General features: G+C 34.0%; 1 protein-coding gene across 16 annotated transcripts in view; it reads right to left on the minus strand.

Annotated features, from left to right (window-relative positions):
* The window catches only part of ROBO2 (roundabout guidance receptor 2), a 908,846-nt gene that overhangs the window by 110,056 nt on the left and 774,248 nt on the right, over positions 1 to 24,542 (minus strand). For 8 of the 16 annotated variants that reach the window (XM_039337222.1, XM_039337218.1, XM_039337210.1 and 5 more), the window contains 2 exons: positions 11,373 to 11,503; positions 2,115 to 2,126 (listed from right to left, as the gene is read on the minus strand). In XM_039337222.1, the coding sequence (XP_039193156.1) occupies positions 2,115 to 2,126; positions 11,373 to 11,503 (143 nt within the window). The remainder of the gene's footprint in view (positions 1 to 2,114; positions 2,127 to 11,372; positions 11,504 to 24,542) is intronic. The other 8 variants (XM_039337220.1, XM_039337211.1, XM_039337215.1 and 5 more) reach the window with 3 other exon arrangements.

The following is a 24,542-nucleotide window of genomic DNA, read 5'->3' on the forward strand; positions in this document are numbered from 1 at the left end:
ACCTGTTTGAGGGAGGTAAAGAACTTCAGTATCAACAATCTAGAGTCACCTTGTCATTTGCAGACTTTGTGTGAATTTCCACCTGACATTTGTTAGGGCAGATCCAAAAAAACTAGATGTCCAGTTCCCAGTTCTTTTTCCCATTGAAGTAAAGGCTTATCACCTGTAATCATCAAAATGCACCCAGTCTTCCATAGATCAGTATTGATTCCCAATGCTGCAGCAAATATTCATCATCCAGATGTTCAGCTTCCATCATGTGTTATGGTAGATGGTGAACCTGAGTATTATATGGCACATATTTTGGACTCCCATTGATATCAACACTGATTACAGTACTTGATGGTCTGGAAGGGAAATGGTGGAAAGGAATGTTCCTGGGAGGACGTACCACACTTGGTATTTCAGTTCCATTGATGATACCCAGAAAAGCCTGAACCCTCAATTGAGATTGGAGGAGACTGTGGGGAGGGGGAGACTGTCACAGCTCTTGTGCTTAGTCTAAGTATATAGAATAAATCCCTTATTTAAAGACTGCAACCTCATTTAAGACGCAACCCTGAGCCATCATCCTTCACTGAAATTGTTCGGTCTCTGGCTGCTGTATAATGTTCATTTGGATTTTGTTTATGAAATTTTGATCTGGACTTGCTGACCACTCTGATCTGGATTTCTTTACTGGATTCTGCATGTTCCTGTTAAAAGAAAAAACACCCTGGGAAAGCTCTTTCAGAGGCTGTTTTGATTTACATTTGTTGTCTGCTGATATCTCCTTGAATTTGAGTAAACTGTTAATTTCTTTACCAAATGTGTGTGAGTGTATAATTGAAACACACTGCTACTGTGTTTGGGACAAACAAACCAGGTTGAAACAGTGCAATAATATTTCTATGTATGAAGATATCAATTTGTCTATCTGAACAACTGATGAGAACAATAATAGACAACAATGGAGGGAAAAGAAATGAATGCATTATTTCCAGAATTCATCTAATGTAAACTCCTATAGAAGATAATCTAAATGCTTAAATTTAAAAAAGATATCTCAGAAATAAGGAAAATAGTTATCATTTATGTTTTTGCTAATAGAGATCAGATGTTAATTATTAAATAGATTAACAATAATCTATTACAATTCCAATCAATGTCAGGCAGAACACCGTTTGATTCTGAATATGTAAACTCAGTACCATATAATAGAAATGATTTGTTTTAATTGAGAAGCAGGGATAATTTAATAATTTCTACCAATAATTTAACGATTTAAAATTGAATTTTCATGTCTGATTTTGGAAAATGTAAACAATACAACAACCAGTAATTAAGTCTGGATCTTTTCTTTTCCTCTCAGACAGAATGAAAACTTCTAAAACTATATCTACCCTGTATTTCATATCACATACAGCCAAAAGACACTTACATATTTGACACATTAGAAAAATGCTTCTTTTATTTCAGTTGAAACCCTATAAAATAATGGTAATGATATCAAAATTTTTATAACCTCTCAATATTAGTATTGTTATTTAACAATGGCACTGAAAAAACAATCTCTAGAAATGTCATTTCACAGAACATTGCATCAATATTCTGTTGAATATCATACTGAGCATACTGAACACAAAAAATGACTGGCATTTCTAATGCAAATAAAAATGACATGGATAATAGTTTTTAAATGTTCTGCGTAAATATTTCTTTAATATTGGAAACAAACTCATTTCAGATAAAGCATTACTTTTGTATGTTTTCAAAAAATACAGCACCAAAAATATAAATCTACTTTTACCAGTACATTACTACTGATACCATTAAAAAGTATAATTTTATTTATTTCAGTGATGGCACAAATTAAATTGTACAAATCAAATGTATTCATTAATTCTATTATGCAATCTGATTCAGATTCAGAAATGTCATCAAATTATTAAGGTCCCTGCATTATTCTATTTTTATTGTATAATAACTTTGAAAACAAGTAAATAATAATTCTTTCCTTCTCTATCAGATATTTAGTAATTAATAATTATTTTAAAACACATCTAAATGATAACAAATGAAAGATGGAGAATTATATGAAATATACTAAAATGGATAGAAGGATGGCTACTTACCAACAGGACGAACTGGAGATATTATAATGGTGTGGTGACAACATAACAAAATTAAAAAAAAAAAAAAAAGAATTTGTCAGAATGCATGATGTGTAATGCTATGCTATATGTGGATAATTAGCTGAACATTATTCATATATAGCAATCACAATGAATAATTCCCTTCTACTATTTATGATTTTAAAACTGCATTGAGAAATACATATATAGAATTTGATTATATAGAATTAGTGATCTGATTACTTTTGTTAGGTTCATATGACACTATTAAATTTCATTTCAAATATTTAAAGAAAAATAGCTAAATCTGTAGAACTTATTTTATTTAATCCAAACTCACATACTGGAAACTATTAACCCAATTAAAAGAAAAAATAGTGTCATTATTTGATTTAAATACCAATGGAGCTTAACCACATCTAGCCAGGATTTGAGTAAGCTTGGAGAAAGCTGAAAGTTTGTGGTGATATGCATGTGTAGGCATAATATTTTAGTAACAAATAAAAAATGCATTTTTCCACATTCATGGATTGAGATGATAAAATTCTAACAAACAATTTTGAATGGCCAAAGAGATTTTAATGCAGAATGTCAGAAAATGCAGTTGGGTAAGACTTTTTTTTTTAAATGGAACTGATTAATGGGATATTTTTTTAAAAAAATGTGTTAACTTTGAGTGTCTTCAGAATGCAAAAGTCTATCATGGCATTAGATTGTCACATTAAAAGTGTTTGGCTTATACATCAGCTCTTACTTGATTGAAGGACAAGCTTAGGTCTGCATGAATTATTTTATAGAAGAAACAAAGAAGTTAAAGAATGAATCACACAATATTGTTAAATACTTAATTATTACATTAATTATTCAGTTGCATTAGTCAAACTTCACAAAATAAACTTGTAAGTTTCTTTGAGAAGTGTAGCTTCCTGTTTTTACACAAAGCAAATTCTAGATCGCTCATTTTGATTATCTTATTTTTTTTCTCTATGATTTACACAATAAAACACCACTTTCAGTTATAATATTGTAGTCTGAAAGTACAAGAAATGGAATTTAATATATTTTGACATGATATAACCATAATTACTTTCAAACTCCTAATATGAATATCTATTGACTGACTTGCCACTTTTAGAAGAAGAGATGTTATTACACATTTATAATTAAATTAGGACATTGACAAACCAACAGCATTTAAAATCAGTTAACTTTACTATTATTTTATGTATATATTTCTAAAGAATAATGTTCTCTAGTATCTTTCTATGTCAAAGGAATTTGAAAAAAATAATATAATACAAAGTATACTATTGCCAAGCACAACTGAGTTTGTGTACATCTAATAACACTTCAGTTGTCGTAACAGAATTGTCTGGCAAAAGTTATGCACGGCATGGTTTTATTTGAAGTAACTCAGAGCTTGTATAATTAAGTCTGTTTAATTCAAATAGTTCATGGAAGAAGACATAAACAACTCAAAGATGCTCAATACTTTAGAGATTAATGTTATCTGTTATATTAATAAAATTATTGAATTTCTAATAAGGTTTTACGCAGTGCATGTTTTCTATGAAGTAAACTAGCTTAAGTTCAAAAGAAATATTCATAATCTGGCAGTTTCAATGATATAAGGCATGATTTAATATTACTACAATTCAAAAACAATAAAAGCTCTGTAATTGTTAAGGAAGGCACCATACAAAGTAAAAAAGGATTTTAAAACTGAGCAATTCAACACTGGAAATTTCTCAAGTTTTGATTTTTAAGATAAATTCCATTTGGAACATGAAACAAATCTTCTAAATTACTTTTACTAACAATGTCTGGTGAATTATGAGAAAGAAGAAGGATCCGAATTTGGATTTCAACTTCATTATTTAATTGCTTGCCAAAAAACAAAAACTTTTATGTTCAGAAAATTGGATACTGCCAAAAGATTTTTCACAATTATATTCCTATACCAGTAATTCTTTTACTTTAAATAAAATATATATAAAAAGGTGAGCAGTCAAAACACACATTAAAAAAACCTGCAATCGTTTTCATTTCAATTACCATGATTTGTAATCTTTGATTTAAGGAATAGTGTTACTTAAGAATTAATCACTATATCTTATTTGGATTAGACTTAAAATAATTTAGAATTATTTATATAAATTCTACCTTATTATTTTTGCTTTTATTTTGGAGTGAACTGTACAACATAACTACTTTTCAGAGAGTTAGATTGACCACAGTAATTAGGTTAGAAAACCAACAAGTACTAAAATATAGGTATCTTTATTAAGAGAGATAAAAACCACTTATGAAGCAATTTTTGCAGTTCTAGTGAATCTTTAGCACATGCTGCTAAAAAGTGAAACAGTGTCTATGTGAAATCCATTATTATTTATACCTCTATTTTTATGTTTGTGTGTGTGTATACCCATTTATAAAATGACCTCCAGCTGCATTCATTATCAATGAAGTTCACAGCTGGAAATGAGAAAAATACACACCAAACGGAGAATGAATAGAATTTCAGCAGACTAACATATTCTCTAAAAAGAATCTGATCTGAATGCAAGATGTATTGTTAATATTTATATGATTTATAGGTATTTTATAGTGAAAATATATAATGAAATCTACATAAGTCTTTTGTTCCTCAGTATCTCTTAAAAATAAACTTTCTCTGTCTTTCATACACATAAATTGTAAATCAACCTTGTTTTATACATGGTGGACCACAAATCAGGATCCATAGGCCAATCACAACAGATATTTTGTTAATTTTTTTCCAGAAAAAAGTTACTGTACTTAGGAATTTTCAAAAGTCACACATCATAAAAAACAAGTATTTAGAAGAAAATGGCAACCAATTCAATCATTTATACAATATACTGTCTATTGGCCCTCCCTTATGTATATACCTTGATATTCTCTACTTCCTCTTCTATATCAAAAAATATCTACATTCCCATACCTAATCTGTGTGTATATGTATGTATGTTTGTGTGTATGTATATGTATGTATATGTGTGTGTGTGTGTGTGTATCATATATATATATATATATATATATATATATATATATATATATATATATATATATATATATATAGTTAATAACGCTAAAAATATGAACCCTGGGAATATTCATATCCAAAATAAAATGAACACCAAGGTATTAATTAAAACTATAAAAGTTTAATTTAAAAACGCCAAGCTTTCGCCGTCACCTGCCGGCATCATCAGGGCTGGGCCGCCAGGGTGAGAGAGTCATTTCTATAGGCAAGCCGAAGTCTGCCTATAGAAATGACTCTCGAGATCGAGGAGCCGAGTGCAGACTTTGGCTTGCCTATAGAAATGACTCTCTCACCCTGGCGGCCCAGCCCTGATGATGCCGGCAGGTGACGGCGAAAGCTTGGCGTTTTTAAATTAAACTTTTATAGTTTTAATTAATACCTTAGTGTTCATTTTATTTTGGATATATATATATATATTATATATATATATATATATATATATATATATATATATATATATATATATATATATATATATCTTTTTCGCGTTGTTCTTTGGGTTTTCTCCCGCGTAAAATTGGAAGTGTCTTGGCGACGTTTCGACGAAGTCCCATTCGTCATCTTCAGGCTGGTGTTTTCAGCTTCGTGCTTCGAGCAGCAATGTGTGGTCTTAGCTGTTTCTTCCTTTTAACTGCCAGTGGGGGTATGAACTGATTGGGTGGGAGCTTGGCTGTGTTCTGATTGGGTGGAGGTGTGTTCTGATTGGTTAGGGGCTTGGCTGTGCTCTGATTGGCTGGGGGGTTGGCTGTGCTCTGATTGGCTGGGGGTTGGCTGTGCTCTGATTGGCTGGGGGAGTGTTCTGTTTGGTTGTGCTCAGGTTAGTCTGAGTTGCAGAGGGGTTTAAGATTTTGGGCTGCCTTGCTATTTTTTGGCTTCGCGTTTGTGGTCGTGCCTCATTTTCATGGAGGGTGTCAGTTTGCTTCATGTATGGATTGGAGGGCTTTAAAGTGGCTAATGATGCAGCTCTGGTCTGGCTTCTGGTTTGTGGTCGTGCCTCATCATCGGTGTGGCTTTGGGTTTGCTTTTTGCGTGGATGTGTGGTGGTGACATCCTGTGTGGTTTTTGTGAGTGTGGGTCTGGTATCATTTTTTGTATTAGGGAGTCGTTTGTCAATAAGGGCGGGTTTCCAAATGGCTGGTAGGCGGGAGGTATCATCTCGCTTGTTCATGCTGTGTGGGCGTTTTTCTATCTCGATGGCTTCTCTGATTATTCTGTTATTAAAATGTTCACTTTTGGCAATGGTTCTGGTATTTTTAAAGTCAATTTCATGTCCTGTGGCTTTAAGGTGTTGGACCAGGGAAGATGTTGGTTCCTCTTTTTTGACTGAGTTCTTATGTTCTTCAATGCGTGCACTTATTCTTCTGTTGGTTTGTCCGATGTATGTGGTGGGACAAGTGGTGCATGGGATTTCGTATACTCCTTGATTTTCTAATTCAATTTTATCTTTGGGGTTTCTAAGGATGGTGGATATTTTTCTGTTTGTGCAGAATGCTGTTTTGATGTTGTGTTTATGGAGGATCTTACTGATTCTGTCTGTGGTGCCTTTTATGTATGGGAGGAGGGCTTTGCCGTTTTCTTGTTCTTTGTCTTGGATTTTAGTGGGGGTTTCTTTTTGGATTAGGTTTGTAATCTTATTTCTATGGAATCCATTGGATGTTAGTACATTGGTGAGAGTGTGTAGTTCGGTTTTTAGGTGTTGTTCGTCAGCTAAGCGTTTTGTTCTGGAGATGAGTGTCTTGGCTACAGAGTTGATCTGTGCTGGGTGGTGGTGTGAGAGAGCGTGCAGATAGCGGTTTGTGTGTGTTTTCTTCTGGTAGATGGTGTGTCCTAGGGAGCCATTGGATTTCTTGTAGACTAAGACATCCAGGAAGGGAAGTTGGTTGTTAGCTTCTGTTTCCATGGTGAACTGTATTTTGGGGTGTAGGCTGTTGAGGTGTGTGAGGAAGTTGTCCAGTTTTTCTTTCCCATGTGGCCAGATTATGAAGGTGTCGTCTACGTATCTGAGCCAGAGTTTGGGTTTGTGATCCGATTTTTCTAGAGCTTGGGTTTCAAAGTGTTCCATGTAGAGGTTTGCAATGACAGGTGAGAGGGGTGATTCCATGGGTGCTCCTTCTGTTTGTTTGTATTTTTGTCCATTATAGATGAAGTATGTGTTGGATAGGCAGTGGTTGGTCAGATCTAAAATGTGTTTGGGGGGGGGTTATATTTGTTTTGAATAGCTGTCAAGGCTTCTTTGATAGACACTTGGGTGAAGAGGGATATGACATCGAAGCTCACTAGTAGGTCGCTGGGCTGTAAGTTTTGTTTGCCAAACGACTCCCTAATACAAAAAATGATACCAGATCCACACTCACAAAAACCACACAGGATGTCACCACCACACATCCACGCAAAAAGCAAACCCAAAGCCACACCGATGATGAGGCACGACCACAAACCAGAAGCCAGACCACAGCTGCATCATTAGCCACTTTAAAGCCCTCCAATCCATACATGAAGCAAACTGACACCCTCCATGAAATGAGGCACGACCACAAACGCGAAGCCAAAAAATAGCAAGGCAGCCCAAAATCTTAAACCCCTCTGCAACTCAGACTAACCTGAGCACAACCAAACAGAACACTCCCCCAGCCAATCAGAGCACAGCCAACCCCCCAGCCAATCAGAGCACAGCCAACCCCCCCCAGCCAATCAGAGCACAGCCACGCCCCTAACCAATCAGAACACACCTCCACCCAATCAGAACACAGCCAAGCTCCCACCCAATCAGTTCATACCCCCACTGGCAGTTAAAAGGAAGAAACAGCTAAGACCACACATTGCTGCTCGAAGCACGAAGCTGAAAGCACCAGCCTGAAGATGACGAATGGGACTTCGTCGAAACGTCGCCAAGACACTTCCAATTTTACGCGGGAGAAAACCCGAACAACCAAAGACCTACATATATATATATATATATATATATATATATATATATATATATATATATATATATATATATATAAATAAATAGGGTACGACCACCAGGAGAATTTAAGTATAAAAATACTTTACTAAAACCACCAAGCTTTCATTGGGAACTCCCAACATCGTCAGCCCTAAAAGCCAGTTTAACAATGATGACTTAAATAGGTTTGGCTGACATTTGCACCCGGCTCCTGGACCGCGTCACCGGCCCTGGCCGGTCAATTTGTATTCCAGATGTTTCTTTGTTACTCCCATTGCGTTTCCTTCTGTCATTCTTCCAGATCACCCCTCCTACTGTTTCATTGCTAACAATCAAATTTGTTAACACCCCTTCCTCCTCCTTCCTCCTAATGATATTAAATCCCACATCATTCTTCTTTCTACTATCTACTTCAGGGGTTTCCGGTTCTCTCCCAACACTGCCATCAATCTCATTGGGGTTCCAGTTGTTTCTTCGCACCCCCTTTAACTATGGATCGATGCTTTCCCTCTGTTCTATGCTCTCTTTTCTCTTCTCCTTACTCCTACGAGTAGGATTTGTACAGGCATTATATGCTCGGGTGCCCATACTCCCATCCCCCACTCTGGTGTTCCCTATATCCAGCGTCTTCTGCTATTCTATCTGTTGGTAACCACTGTTCCTATCTAACAGATAGAACAGCAGAAGACGGTGGACATAGGGAACGCCAGAGTGGGGGATGGGAGTATGGGCACCCGAGCATATAATGCCTGTACAAATCCTACTCGTAGGAGTAAGGAGAAGAGAAAAGAGAGCATAGAACAGAGGGAAAGCATTGATCCATAGTTAAAGGGGGTGCGAAGAAACAACTGGAACCCCAATGAGATTGATGGCAGTGTTGGGAGAGAACCGGAAATCCCTGAAGTAGATAGTAGAAACATATATATATATATATGTATGTATGTATGTTTGTTTTTGTAGATTTTCATGGGTATAGGTATGCAGGTCTTGGTGTATTCGGGTCTTTTCCCATGTAAGGTTGAGAGTACCTTGGCGATGTTTCAACGAGGTCCCACTCGCCATCTTCAGGCTGGGGTCTTCAGCTTCATGCTTGTGCAAGCAAAGCACGAAGCCGAAGACCCCAGCCTGAAGATGATAAGTGGGACCTTGTCGAAACATCGCCAAGATACTCTCAACCTTACACAGGAAAAGACCCGAATACACCAAGACTTATGTGTATGTGTGTATATATATATATATATATATATATATATATATATATATATATATATGTGTGTGTGTGTGTGTGTGTGTGTGTGTGTGTGTGTGTCTGTGTCTGTGTCTGTGTCTGTGTGTGTCTGTCTGTGTACACATACACACACACACATACATATAGGTAATGATTGAATTATGGTTGAAATGCTGAAAGCTGGTGGTCACAGTTTACACAAGATACTAGCAAAACTATACTAGACATGCCTCAGAGGGGGGAAAATACCTGATGTATGGGGAAATGCTTATACACAAGAAAGAGGACCAAGATGATTTAAAGAAGCAAGCAATAATTAATGCATTGCTCAACTAAGGCATAGACACTGGTTACATAAACGTACTACAATCAATATATGAAAAAACAATGGTGATAATTTGCTTTAATGATCTTAAAGTGGAAATCAACAGAGAACAAGATGTATGACAAGGTAATACAATATTACCTATCCTTTTCTTAGCCTGCCTTGAAGTATTTCATAAACTAGACTGGACAAAAGATGGAATAAAAATCAATGGCATCTATTTAAATCACTTAAGATTTGCAGATGATGATGTCCTCTTCTCCCAAGACCCAAAAGAGCTACAAAGACAAAGACAAGAGCTTCAGGAGAATCATTTAGCTTAAAAATAAATCTGAAAAAGAGCCTCGTTATCTTTAATAAACTCACCAAAGAAAGAAAAAAAATGTATCAGGAGAAGAACTAGCCATAGTAGACCACTACATATACCTTGGTCAATGGATCTCAATGGAAGGTGATACACAAAGGAAATTAAATGGCATGTTGAATGTGGTTGGCAGGCATTAGGCAAGCTAACCATAATTTTCAAGAACAACCTCCCCCTAGGTCCGAAGAGAAAAGTTTTCAATCAGTGTGTGCTACCTGCTCTAACGTTCGCCAGTGAAACATGGACGCTAACCTCACAATTGATACAAAAATGGCACAAAGAGCCACTGAAAGATACATGCTTGGCATCACAAAACAAGATAGAAAGACCTGTAGATGGATTAGAGAACAAACAAAAGTATACAATATCATTGAGAGTAAAAGAATTGAAATGGAAATGGGCTGGTCATGTAGCAAGACGAACTATGGCAGATGGACCAAAACAGTCATAGATCCACTTGATAACAAGCATTCAAGAAAGAGACCTAAAAGAAGATGGATCGATGACATCAGCAAGTATCGCAGGCCCAATTGGCAAAAGAAAGTTCAGGACCATATAGATTGGAAACATGTGGAAGAGGCCTTCACTCTACAGTGGATAGACAATGGCTAAAATAATGATGATGATGATGATGATATATGTATAGTATAGCAGTCTCATTTTCGCACATTTTCCTCCTTCCTCATATATACATGTAATTCTGTCTTGATTCTTTATATATTCTATTGGTCTCATATATTAAATTTACTGTGAATAATAAAACTCATACTTCTTGATGACTGCTGCTTTATAGTCATCTGTTGCTGCATGGTCAGCTGTAAGGAATAGAACTATAAACTATTTTTCATATTTCTATCCTTATTTTTTTCATGATAGTACTGAACTTCATTTAGATAAGGAGATATATGATTTCAGCCATATTTTCTACTGTTTCTTTAAATGTGAAATTGTGAATATTTTCTTCAATGTTCTTATTGATAAGATTTCCAATTATACAATGCTTATAAAAATATAAAGCCCTTTTTATTGTCTTTTGGGATTAAGTAACAAAAAAGGTTTCATGAGTATTAAGAACTTTCTCTTGCTATAATAAATGTAACAACATCAGAATCTCTTTTTAATCGTTAGGAAGTGTATCAAAGTCAAAAAAGCTTTTCTGCATGATATCCTTGACAGCTACTATCAGTGATCAAAATAAGCAACAAGCAGGGTTGGTTATTTAAATACAACTGTATCCTGTATCCTGTATTCTAAGAGATAATCTTCAGTCACCAAATAATGTGTCCGAATATGTTATATGTAGTGTTTTTAATAGTTCAGTACTCACCTCGAACTATAAGAGTTGCAGATGTCTCAATTTTTCCAACTCTGTTTTCAGCTATGCATGTATATGTTCCTTCATCTGAGCTCATAGCCTTTTTAATGCGCAAGGTGTAATCATCTTTGATATCATATCTGCTTTTGGAATAGAAAAGAAAATTATACCAAGTTTAATTTTTCACCTGGAATGCTGTCATCATTATTCTAATACAGACACATTTCTAGAAGATAATTTATTATATGAAATGACATAATTCCACTAAAAATTAATCTTCATGACACTTTTATTGAACTTAAAGCTTTACAGCCATAAAATTAGTATGGCTATGTTCATGTCACATTAAAGTCATATTAGGCATATCACTTATACTGTTCTAAACCACTATAAGCAGATAGCACTGTTATCTGTATATAATATCCCAAGTTTTATTCTGATCTAACAATATGAAATATACCTATCAAAACATTTCAGCTCTGCAATAACTTAACGAAGTTTCATTAAGGGGAATTTTAGACTTTAAGCAAGCAAAGTAAATGAAAGATCTGTAACATTTCTGTGCATGCTAAATGTTCCCAGCAAAATATATTAGAACAAATGTTTTTAGGGAAAATATGGTATCTATTTAAATTATTGAAAATGATTTCTTTAAAAAATGTTTTGTAAACAAGATGGCTTTATTATAAGCAATTATTTGAATTCAGTATTAATTTTAAAATATAGGCATACATAATATTCATCTAGCTTTATGTGTTATAGACAATATCACATAATTTGATACACTAAAAATGAGACGACATTGATCCAATTTATACTATAATAGCTTTCAAGGAATACAAAGTTATTTTTATTATCAACAATTTTTACACTAGTAGGAATAATGTAGTTTCTGAAGTTTGTATTACATTTTCCTCAAATTCTTTGGTTTAAGGTCAATGAGAATTAGGGATTTTCCTGTAAAAAAAATCTATTATTATTTTCCCAGGAAATCAGGTTATTTTAATGTACAGTTTTTTAAAAAAAACACATCACATTTTTATTAAGATATATCTAGCACAATTGAAATGGCGTACTACCTATTAGTAGCCTTAAAAGTTATCATTGTGAAGGGTGGACTTTGTTCTTCCTTAAGCAGATAAATTCTAATTTTTATTCTTCCACACTTGCAAACTATGTAACAGCACATGGAACTAAATATTCCACTACAGATAATGTCATATTTATATATGCCCACCAAATATTCACCAAATATTTTCAGTTTTGGACATGATATTAGAATGACATAATATGTTCTTGCTTTACTTAGAGCAAAAATGATCTGTTCACAGTAGCCATTCTAGTATGTTATGGAGAAAGAATAGAAACTTTTAAAGGGAATACAGTGAGGCTTTAAAATCATAGAAACCAGACCATAGTGAAAACAGAAGCCAGAATGAATCAACAAAGGAGATACGGGTTGGAAAGTATGACATAAGGATATTTGATAAAGCTGGGGACATGATTCTTTGGAACGCCAACAGGACAGTATTATCAGAACATTGTGAAAAAATGTGAACAATAACATGACAAATTCTCATTAAAACTTAAACAGGAATCGGTTTATCTGACCTATACAAAAATAGTCAAGATTGCCATAACAATGGAGATGTTGTATAAGACCTACAAAAACAAACACATGTAGAAATTGGAAGCTTAGTAGTTCATTCATTATGTTTATGTTTCATGTATGTGGTACAGACTAATTATAATTCTGTGAGATTAATATTTAAAATAACAAATATGGAATATGTATCCCCATGCTTACAATTTTTTTCATGTATGTTATTAATCCAGGAGTAAATTACTCCCAGATGATATTCTGCTGTTATTTTTCACAATGATTTTAATATATTTATCGTTCAGGTTCATGGTAATAAACTGAAAATGTTAGTTCAAATTCTAAGCAATTGGGGGAAGAATAGCTACAGCCACAAAATTTGACAGAACCTTACATAATACACTTGAAAAAGAATACTAAACTACTAATACTAAGCTTATATGTTGTTCCCTGTTTAAAAAAAAATAGTATATTGAGATATAGAGAAGTGATTGTCTTCCACTATGAAATAGGTTGTGGCACACATTCATAAGGGTACTTAGAAAATAAAAGCAGCATATTATGAAATTATTTTTTTTGCTTAAATTAATTGTAATATTTAGTTTTAATTTAGTTTTAGAAGAGACTGTAAGGGATTTCAGAATTAGAAATTATTATATCTATCAGCAAGTGACTTTTTAGACAGTCTGATGTTGAGTAGATTTATCTCAACATGAAATGTGGAAATATTTACTGTTTTTGGATAATTATTATTATTCACAAATGTGAATTTGCATTAATCTTAAAGCAAGATAGGTTGTTTGTAGTGGGGGGGAACCTGTTTCATAGGGCAGAGTACTTAATTATCTGTTAAAAGAAATAATATAGCTTAATTTGTCAGGAAATCAAGGAACCAATTTCATTTTATTTAATTTTATGAATTTAGATATTACATCAAATTCAGTTATTCATGGTTGAATGGACTAATTAAGTCATATGAAATTATTAAGCATGTTTTCGATGCTTAATACTTTAGTCTTTTTTTAAACACATATTTGTTTTACAGTTTTTAATTATAGCTCAGCAGCCTAGAACAAGGTTGGTCATCTGTAGAGCTTCTTTACAATATGGCAGTTTGAATTCTATTATCTATTGTTATTAATGTTGTACCTTGTGAATAAAGAAAAATATAACATCTAAAATGGTAAAATATCACTAACTTTACAATCATGGATTGATAATGTGCAGCAGCAAGTGCGCAAATAAAGAAGCAACAGAAAAAGTCTTTACATTTTCCTTTACATTCTTTTAAGAATAAATGAGATAATTATATTGGGTATAAAATAAACAATAGTAAATTGAGATAACAATAATAGACAATCCAGAAAAAGCTTTCCAAAACCAGCACTGGCTTTGGCCATATGTACACAACCATATACACGACTAAAATAAGTTTGTCTTTCATATTTTTTTCCTGAATTTTTTCTTAGTTTTTAAATTTATAAATGCATGCAAGAAAATGTATATTTAAAAACATAAATATTAAAAGTCTTGAATTAAAATATGAATTTAAGAAAATTCTTAAAAAATATCAAATTACAAAAAATTCTTACAAAAAAATGCCTTGGTAAGGCCACACTTGGAATACTGCATCCAGTTTTGGTCATCATAATGTAAAAAAGATATTGAGACTCTAGAAAGAGTACAGAGAAGAGCAACAAAGATGATTAGGGGACTGGAGGCTAAAATATATAAGGAACGGTTGCTGGAATTGGGTATGTCTAGTTTAATGAAGAGAAGGATGAGGGGGGACATGATAGCAATGTTCCAATATCTCAGAAGAGAGAGTCAAGCTATTTTCCAAAGCACCTGAAGGCAGGACAAGAAGCAATGGCTGGAAACTAACCAAAGAGAGAAGCAACCTAGAACAAAGGAGAAACTTCCTGACAGTTAGAACAATTAGCCAGTGGAACAACCTGCCTCCACAAGCAGTGTATGCTCCAACACTGGAAGTTTTTAAGAAGAAACTGGACAGCCATTTGTCCGAAATGGTATAGGGTTACCTGCCTGAGCAGGGGTTCGACTTGCTGACCTCCAAGGTTCCTTCCAACTTTATTATTATTATTATTATTATTATTATTATTATTATTATTATTATTATTATTGTTGTTGTTGTTGTTGTTGTTGTTGTTATTCTTATTATTATTATTATCTTTGTAATGGGAAACTTTAAAAAAGAAGATGTAAAGATATATGTTACTGTATATTTTTGGTAGGAAAGAAAGGAAATCTTAGTCCCAGGAAAAACTGTAACTGGAGTAAGCATCCTGGTCAAGATTATCTCTAGTTCTCAGAAGATGGAAAAAAGTAAGTAGGCATAGAAAATTCAGAATTGCAAGTTTCTGCTACTATAAACCTATAAAATAAAGCATAGCATATGTAACTTTGGTATCCTAGGCTGGTCCTTGGAAGATTTACAGGTAGACTTGAATGGGTATTGTACTCTGAAGTATACAACTGAACTGTTTTTCCTAGCATAGCTCCGTCTATTCTTCCTAATCACATATTCCCGATTTTGTGTATCTGTGTATGAGATAGTCACTCTTATGAGAACAAAGATAACCATTATTTATTTATTTGGATAGCAACTATGTGTAATTAAAAAGCTACCAGGAAATTATGTTATTTTTTTAAAAAAAAAGGTCATTTGTCTGACTAATTTTTTTCCAAAGTCATGAGCCTTGGAATTTCTAGTCAAAAACCTCTGTTTTGAAAAACCATTGCATAAAAGAGAAGAAGTATTGATTTCAAGGAAACTTATTTGTACATAGTTGTACATTAAATTTATTTGAATTGACATAAACAGTACTATCAGATAAAATAAAATATATGTAATAGCCATCTTGCCTCAGTTTTTACTAGATTTCAAAACATTATAAAACATTGCATAAGAATTTTTTTTTGCTTAGGGAACTATTTAAAAAGTAATTTAAATTTAAAGGAGTAGGCTGAATATTGTCAAACTATGTTTCTTTAAAAAATGACTGGAAAGTATTAAAATATAAAAAGCAATGGTTTGTAGGTCCAAAATCCCATTAGGGTCATAATTTGGGAAAAAATATTAACAATTCAATTTTGAAAACTGCATACCATATGGCTTTTAATATCTAAATGCAATTAATATTTTCATATAACTGTTTTAGCAAACAACATGTATTGCGAGCCAGGGAAGAAAATCATTAAAAAGCATAAAATATTAAAGATAATATTTGTTAATATTATTACAAATGGACAATGAAGCAATAGAAAACTTACATCCATGTACTACTATTATATTTATACATTTTAGAAATCATGCTTTCATCAATAATATGCTTACTAGCAGAGCTTTAAAAATAATACCAAAGAATGTTTTTGTAAAATAATTTGTTAAGGAGTTTTCTGTTATTTTCACTGTAAATGACACCTACCAAATTCCAATAAAAGCATAACTATTTTTTTCAATCCTCTTAGAAGCACATTCATCTGAAAGCCTATATTACTTTTTGATATTGTAATTCAGCCTTTAAGCACTGGAATTTTAAACTTTCCAGGATCTCAGTTTATTATACACAGTAGTGAATTTTCTTTGAAGAAAATAAGAGACTCTACTCTTATTTTTCGTTTTTCTTTTAATGAGCAATGATTAATAGTTAAATTAAGTGAGAAAAATTTCAATATCAGCGTTTCTTTTTAATAATCATTTCCAACTAAAATTAACATGTTTTCTACTATTAATTTTCTGTTAACCAAAGATAGTATACTGTACTATATCAAATTGAAGATTGTTCCTTAGCCACTACAGTGCTCAGAAGCTGTCAGGTTAATTCACTGTAAACTATATCTGATAATATATATTTTCTGACATTCCATCTTACACAAACACAGAAATAATATATTAGTTTTGTCCCTTCTATTGTCAAGCTTTTAACAACAATTTCTGACCTACTCTATTCATTTCATAAAAGAAATAAATCTCTTTGATGTATACTGCTAAAACCCTGAAACCAATATAGTTTATTAAGACAAGATGTTAAAAGAACTATGTTTAATAGCTGAAAAATATTTTTTTCTCCAGCTTTCATTTCATATTGCTCATTATTATTAATTTAAACAAAAAATCTGCTCATGTAACCAACATTAATTCATTTATATCACACAATTTTCCCCAGTTTATTTGTAATAGGTAGATTCACTGACAGCTGCTTTAGGAGATCTGATTAACCTGACCAGATCACATGGTTTATTTAAGGTCAAATTTTATTGAAGGACATTTTCTTTTAGAAATTTCAGTTATACATACTTAAAGAGGCTACCTAATGTATTTTTCTAGTGCATGTTGAACATTCAAAATAGGCTAAATGAAAAGTGATTTAAGTTCTCAAATAAACAGGAAATGAATTATAGGTTGTCTTCTATCTAGGAGAACGCTACTCCATTCATAGCCAAATATGGTAAGCCCCAGCTTCTGAGGGGAGGCAGGACTATAAAATTCATACTGCTCCATCTTGCCAAAGTTGAGCCTAAATCTGAGCCTGCTCTTCCCACAGCCTTCAGACACAGCAAAAGAATATTTATAGCACTGTTTGGCGACATAGGTGGAGATGTAAAGAAGGATATTAGCACACAGTATGAATGATATTCAACTTTCTTATTTTGGGCAAACTACATAGTGGTGATCTGTAGATGTTAAATAGGAACAGGGAAAAAATACAGACATATGACAACCTACACATCAAGGGGTTTAGGGCTAAGTTTTTACCCTCCCTCCCCCAATACCAATTGTCATTAATCATAGAGGAAATTGTAGAACTACCAAAACCCCATGCTTCCACTCCTAATACCTATGTTGTTGCAGAGAACACCATGATTGTATTGAAGGTCACTAAAAAAAATCAAGAAAGGCCAATATGAATGTTTCTGTTTAGTATAAAAGCAAATAAAGAAGAACCCCATAACTGGTCTATAGCTCATCAAATGATGACAGCCAGGGCTTTTTTTTGTCATAGAACGCACTGGAACAAAGTTCTGGCACCTTTTTTCGATGGATTTTCTAGAGTTGCATTCTTTTCCTATTGTTACCCTTCCTATCCTCATTTGCTTTTGAAAATGCCCAGCTATGAGTGGAGTCCCCTCTGGCGCTGTCTGCCTCCTCTAGGAGGAGCCATGAGGCACCAGACCACCACAGCCAGACTATGACTTGATTGGCTGGGTTGGACCATGTGGTGTGGAAGCCGATGGTGGAGGTGGGAGAACATAAACATGGACGCCATCTTTCATGAGAGGGTGTGTGAGCCTTTTGCTTTCCCTTACAGAAGGTGGGATGTGAGGTTAAAAAGAGGCAAAGCGAGAGGAAAGAAAGGCGGCTGGTGTGGAAACTTGCCTGACAGCAAAACATTGCTGTTTCGATTCCTTAGGTAGCTGAAAGGCTGGGATGTCTACTAAAACCTCTTTTTAGTATTTTATACTTTATATTCAAATTGCAGAGGGGAAGAATAAGAATAAAGCCAATGTCTTGTGATTTGGGGGTATTATTATTATTAATATATATTAATTATGTATTGGTAAGATGTAAAGGTAAACCTACAATATGAAGTTTAATCAGATCTATTTATTAAATTGGGTTTAACTTAAAAGGTAAATTAAAAGTAATCTCTTCACTGACAAAGTTTCAACTTTAATTTGTTTCAAGTCAATATCCATATTAAACTCCAAATATAAATTTTTCCACTATGTTTGACAACTTCTTAAAAATAATTCAATCTTTTACAAGCAACCAAATTTTGTTTTATTGGGCCAATTTCATTCCACATAGAAAGCTGACATTTCCACTCATTAAACTAAATGGGTACGCTAGTGATAAATGTCCCAAAAGATTAATAAAATGCCTTCTTGTAATTTAAAGCCACACAGTGCATGGTAACATTAATAGTATTAACTTACCTTGAACAAAATCCTAGTCCTTTAGATACACTAAAAATTGAAGGGATTTTTTTCCAACTACAAAGGTAAACTTTGTAGGGTAGGCAAGGCGGGTTGTATGACGTATGTGAGTTAATAATAATAATAGTAAAGTTGGAAGGGACCTTGGAGGTCATCTAGTCCAATCCCCTGCTCAGGTAGAAAACCCTATACCATTTCGGACAAATGGCTGTCCAGTCTCTTTTTAAAAACTTCCAGTGTTGGAGCATTTACCGCTTCTGGAGGCAGGTTGTTCCACTGATTAATTGTTCTCATTATATTTTAATGCTATCAAAAATAAACATGATGGAATTTATAATTCTAGAATAAGTACAAGAAGATATCTCTTATATAATAGGCAAAATAAGATGAATTCCAAAGGAACATAGTAATTTACAGTTTATTCACAAGAAATAGAAGAAACAGAAAAAAGAGAAGGAATCTGATTAGAAATCTAAAAGAATAAATGTGCTGTTATGGGATGCAGAAAAAATAATAAGATAAAGACAACAATGAAATCAGAGAACTACAAATAAAATCCCATGAAGAGAAACATAGGCCTGAGAATACTTAAATGGGCTTTGAAAACATACAATAGAGTGTCAACATAGAGAAATAATAGATTTATTTTTAAGACATAAACAAAAAATCCCCAACACTAAGAACAGTTAAGAAAAGAAATAAACTGCCGAAAGAGATGTTGGTTTTCCTTCACAGTGTATGTTTAAGTGGATACTAGACAGTAATTTGTGATTTGAAAGACTGCACTGTATAAGAACATGATGATGATGATGATGATGATAATAATAATAATAATAATAATAATAATAATAATAATAATAATAATAATAATAATAATAATAATAATAATAAAGTTCAAACTCAATGGAGGAAATACCATAAAGGCAATCAACACCTGGGCAATTCCAGTCATTAGGTACACAGCTGGAATAGTGGACTGGACTCAAGCAGAACTAAAAGCAATGGATAGGAAGACCAGAAAAATAATGACAATGAATCATGCCCTTCATCCACGCAGTGACATTGACAGACTTTATCTACCAAGGCAAATAGGTGGGCGTGGAATGCTACAAGTACATCAGATGGTTGAAGAAGAAAAAATGGCTTTGGAAGAATATCTGAAGAACAATGATGAAGATGCACTGAAATTAGTATATCAGGAAGGCTTACTGACTACTGGAGAGACCAAACTGGCCTACAAGAAAGACCAAATGAAGAACAGAATAGAGGCATGGGAAGACAAAGCACTACATGGCCAATACATTAAAAAAATAGCTGGGAAAGCAGATAATAACAAGACCTGGCAATGGCTAAGAGCAGGAAAATTGAAGAAAGAGACCGAGGGACTAATTCTGGCTGCACAAGACCAAGCCTTAAGGACAAATGCATATAAAGTCAAAATTGAGAAGACAGCAACAGACAGTAAGTGCCGCCTATGCAAAGAAGCTGAAGAAACAGTGGACCACCTGGTAAGATGTTGCAAGAAGATTGCACAGACTGACTACAAGCAGCGGCATGACAAAGTAGCAACAATGGTGCATTGGAAGATCTGCAAAAGATATCATTTGCCTGTAAGCAAAAACTGGTGGGATCATAAAATAGAGAAAGTCATAGAAAATGATAAAATTAAACTGCTCTGGGACTTCAGAATTCAAACAGACAAGCACCTGCAACATAACACCCCAGACTTAACAATTGTCGATAAGAAAGACAAAAAAGTCTGGATAGTGGACGTGGCAGTGCCTGGAGACAGCAGAATAGAAGAGAAAGAACTGGAGAAGATAACAAAATACAAAGACCTACAAATAGAAATAGAAAGACTGTGGCAAAAGCAAGCAAGGGTAGTACCAATAGTAATATGCTCCTTGGGTGCAATCCCAAAACAACTGGAGCACCACTTGAACACCATTGGCATTGACAAATTCACTATTAGTCAATTGCAAAAGGCGGCCTTACTAGGAACTGCTTCCATCCTGCGATGATATCTGTAATACCATCAAACATCCACATCTGCCTATCCCAGGTCCTGGGTAAGTACTCGATAGGTAGACAAAATCCCAAAATCCAGTCTGAACATCTGGCTGACTGTGCGATGATCCATAATAATAATAATAATAATAATAATAGTAGTAGTAGTAGTAGTAGTAGTAGTAGTAGTAGTAGTAGTAGTAGTAATAATGTTGGAATGGACCTTGGAGGTCATTGAGTCCAACCCGCTGCTCAGGCAGGAAACCCTACACCATTTCGGACAAATGGCTGTCCAGTCTCTTCTTAAAACTTCCAGTGTTGGAGCATTTACCACTTCTGGAGGCAGGTTGTTCCACTGATTAATTGTTCTCACTGTCAGGAAGTTTCTCCTTAGTTCTAGGTTGCTTCTCTCCTTGATTAGTTTCCACCCGTTGCTTCTTCTCCTGCCTTCAGGTGCTTTGGAAAATAGCTTGATTCCCTCTTCTTTGTGGCAGCCCCTGAGATATTGGAATACTGCCATCATGTCCCCCCTTGTCCTTCTCTTCGTTAAACTAGACATACCCAATTCCAGCAACCGTTCCTTGTATGTTTTAGCCTCCAGTCCCCTAATCATCTTTATTGCTCTTCTCTGTACTCTTTCTAGAGTCTCAACATCTTTTTTACATTGTGGTGCCCAAAACTGGATGCAGTATTCCAAGTGTGGCCTTACCAAGGCATTGTAAAGTGGTATTAATACTTCACGTGATCTTGATTCTATCCGTCTGTTAATGCAGCCTAGCATTGTGTTGGCCTTTTTGGCAGCTGCAGCACACTGCTGGCTCATATTTAGGTGATTGTCTATTCCAGCACCCTTTTTTTTTTTTTTTTACAAAAAAAAGCACTGATGGCTAGATCCCATCTCTTGGCATAAATAATGCAATATAACACTTTCAAGCTAAATGTCTGTTTACCCTTTTTTAAAGGCTGTGGATGTATTGTTTACTGTATTCAAGCCTGAAGTCATAGAGGAACAAAATAGGACAAAATTCATTGAATGAAATATCCCATTTCAAAAATGAATGCCAAATTCCTATAATAACCATGAAAATATATGAAGTGCTAAATTCCCACAACTTACATTTATCAGGGTATCTTTTCTTGGAAATTATCACTAAAAATTCCAACATGTTAGAACAAATAGAGGTAGATTTAATAACTAACAGTACGATCTATATAATTAATTGAAACAAAAACAAAAAATTAACTTGATAATTAGAGTCTTCATTTTGTTTCAGTTGTAGAGGAAGAGGTAGAAATAATAACAATATGCTATTTTTGGTACATTGCCTAGTGAAAAGCAAAAGGAAATGGAAATAGTTTGGATGGGTAATGCAGAATTTCTTATGGCATTAATGATAGGAATTTTGTTTATCAAGTTAACCAGCAATAATGTACCATTTCACTTTATCTTCTTTCATTCCAGAAAGAATACATTTGCTAGATAACAAAGCAAAACCAAACCAGAGGTGTTTTCTTAAATTTCCATTAAAACATAACCGGTTCTTAGGTTGCCAAAAGAATTCTTTTATATAATAATGCATAGCTACATAATAATCTACTGTAAAAACCGGGCAAGTTGCATATTATTTTTAGTTTACCATGTTTTCATACATTGTTCTATTTATTACACTACAGAGAATAAACTTAAAGAAATGGCTCTACCCTGCTGGTACTTTATAGCGGTTGCTACCTTCCGTTCCCCTGTCAGTTAACATGAAATATCTACACATCCAACATACAAACACCAATTGTAATTTCATTAAAGAGGTATTTACTGAGCCAGCTGCTCAGAGCAGAAATATCCCAACCCCCATAAAACAGATACTTTAAGGATGTATTAAGGAAACTGACAAACACATTCACTCTGTCTGTGTATTAGTTCAGACTCCCAAAACTAGCCTTGTTATCATGTTCCATGTAAATTGTTATTAGAGAATTTCATACATTTGAATCTGTAACTAAAAGTACTTTATTTCTAAGGGGAAAAACCCTATATTACTTGCTACATAATTACAGTTATGCAGCTGGTCTCTTAGGCTTTGCTAGAAATTAGAAAACATGAGGTGCTGCACAAACTGTAATCAAATGTTATTAAATGTTAAGCCAAGGAAATGCCATCTCCACACCAAATATTTCAATCTGTAATATTGGTTACGTATCTAAGCTTAAATAAAGTGGCACAGTCAACGCATAAGTCAAGTTGTATTTAACTGGAAGTAATTACAAATACTTTCCATCATTTATAGAATTCATTGCCCCTTAGTATAAATGTGTCAAACATACATTAAAGAAGAAAACTAGTCATAATAATAAATCACTGAAAACTCATCAATATTCATATTGTTCACTTTACATTTTCAAAATGCTTTTAGAATTGCATTTCATTTCATAATGCAACGGTTGGAACCCTTCCCAATACAGGAATCTGCTATTGAACCTTGCCTAGTAGAGAGCCATGCAGTATCTGTTTAAGTAGTTGAACTGATAAAGGAACTAGAGCAGTGTTTCTCAACCTTGACAATTTTAAGGCACGTGGACTTCAACTCCCAGAATTCCACAGCCAACAATGCTGGCTGTGGAATTCTGGGAGTTGAAGTCCACATGCTTAAAATTGTCAAGGTTGAGAAACACTGAACTTCAGTAAGGATGTCAAACTGCCAGCCCATGGGCTGCATGCGTCACGCTGAAACCACGCCCACCCCATTGCTGGCAATGGGAAAAAAGTCGCAATATGTCGCGACAAATCACATGACGTCACGAGTTTGACACCCATGAACTAAAGAAAACTATTAAATAATGAGACAGTCAGTTCCCTTGTTGAAGAGTAATTATTATTATGAAATCTTTCCTGAGGCTCAATCAAAATCTACTTTCTTGTATTTTAAACTCGCTTGTTTTTTTGCCTACCCTCAGATATTTGGAGACATTATTTCTCTTCATAGTCTCTAGGATAAACCAAGGCCATCAACTGTATGTATGTATGTATGTATATGGACAGACAGACAGACAAATAAATAAGTGATACTTTAGTCTAGTGTTAAGGCTTTATTTCCAGGAGACTGTGAATTCTAGTCCCATTAAAGCTGGCTGACTTGGGTTTGGTCACTTCAGCCTATGACAATGGGTTCAGATAACAAGCCATTCCTATTGCAATCAATGGATCAATACTTGGTTGATCCAAAAGAGCAGATCCTGAACTTGCAGGCAGTTCATAGAAAACTGGAATTTCATAATATTGCACTTATGGCAGGAAGGAGGGAAGTGATACATCCATATCCAGAAAACCCCCCAAACTTTAAATCCCCAACCAAACAGAAATTTAAAATAAACCACTGGTTTTTAAAATTAGAATTACAAGATTTGGAAACAAATATCCAGAAAATTTTGAAGCACAGGTTATAAAAATAAATAGTTATGTTTCTAGAGAGTAATAAGAGCATGTGCCACTATAAATATTATATCCTAATATACTATGCTTTTATTAACACTGCATTTTCTAAAAGTATTTTCCATACTTGTATAGAATGTTCAGGAAAATTAATAATGTGGGATTAACTAGTTTGAATATTTAATTT

This window comes from Crotalus tigris, unplaced genomic scaffold, assembly GCF_016545835.1.
Source record: "Crotalus tigris isolate CLP2741 ecotype Arizona unplaced genomic scaffold, ASM1654583v1 scf7180000017672.2133156, whole genome shotgun sequence".
Lineage (NCBI taxonomy): Eukaryota > Metazoa > Chordata > Lepidosauria > Squamata > Viperidae > Crotalus > Crotalus tigris.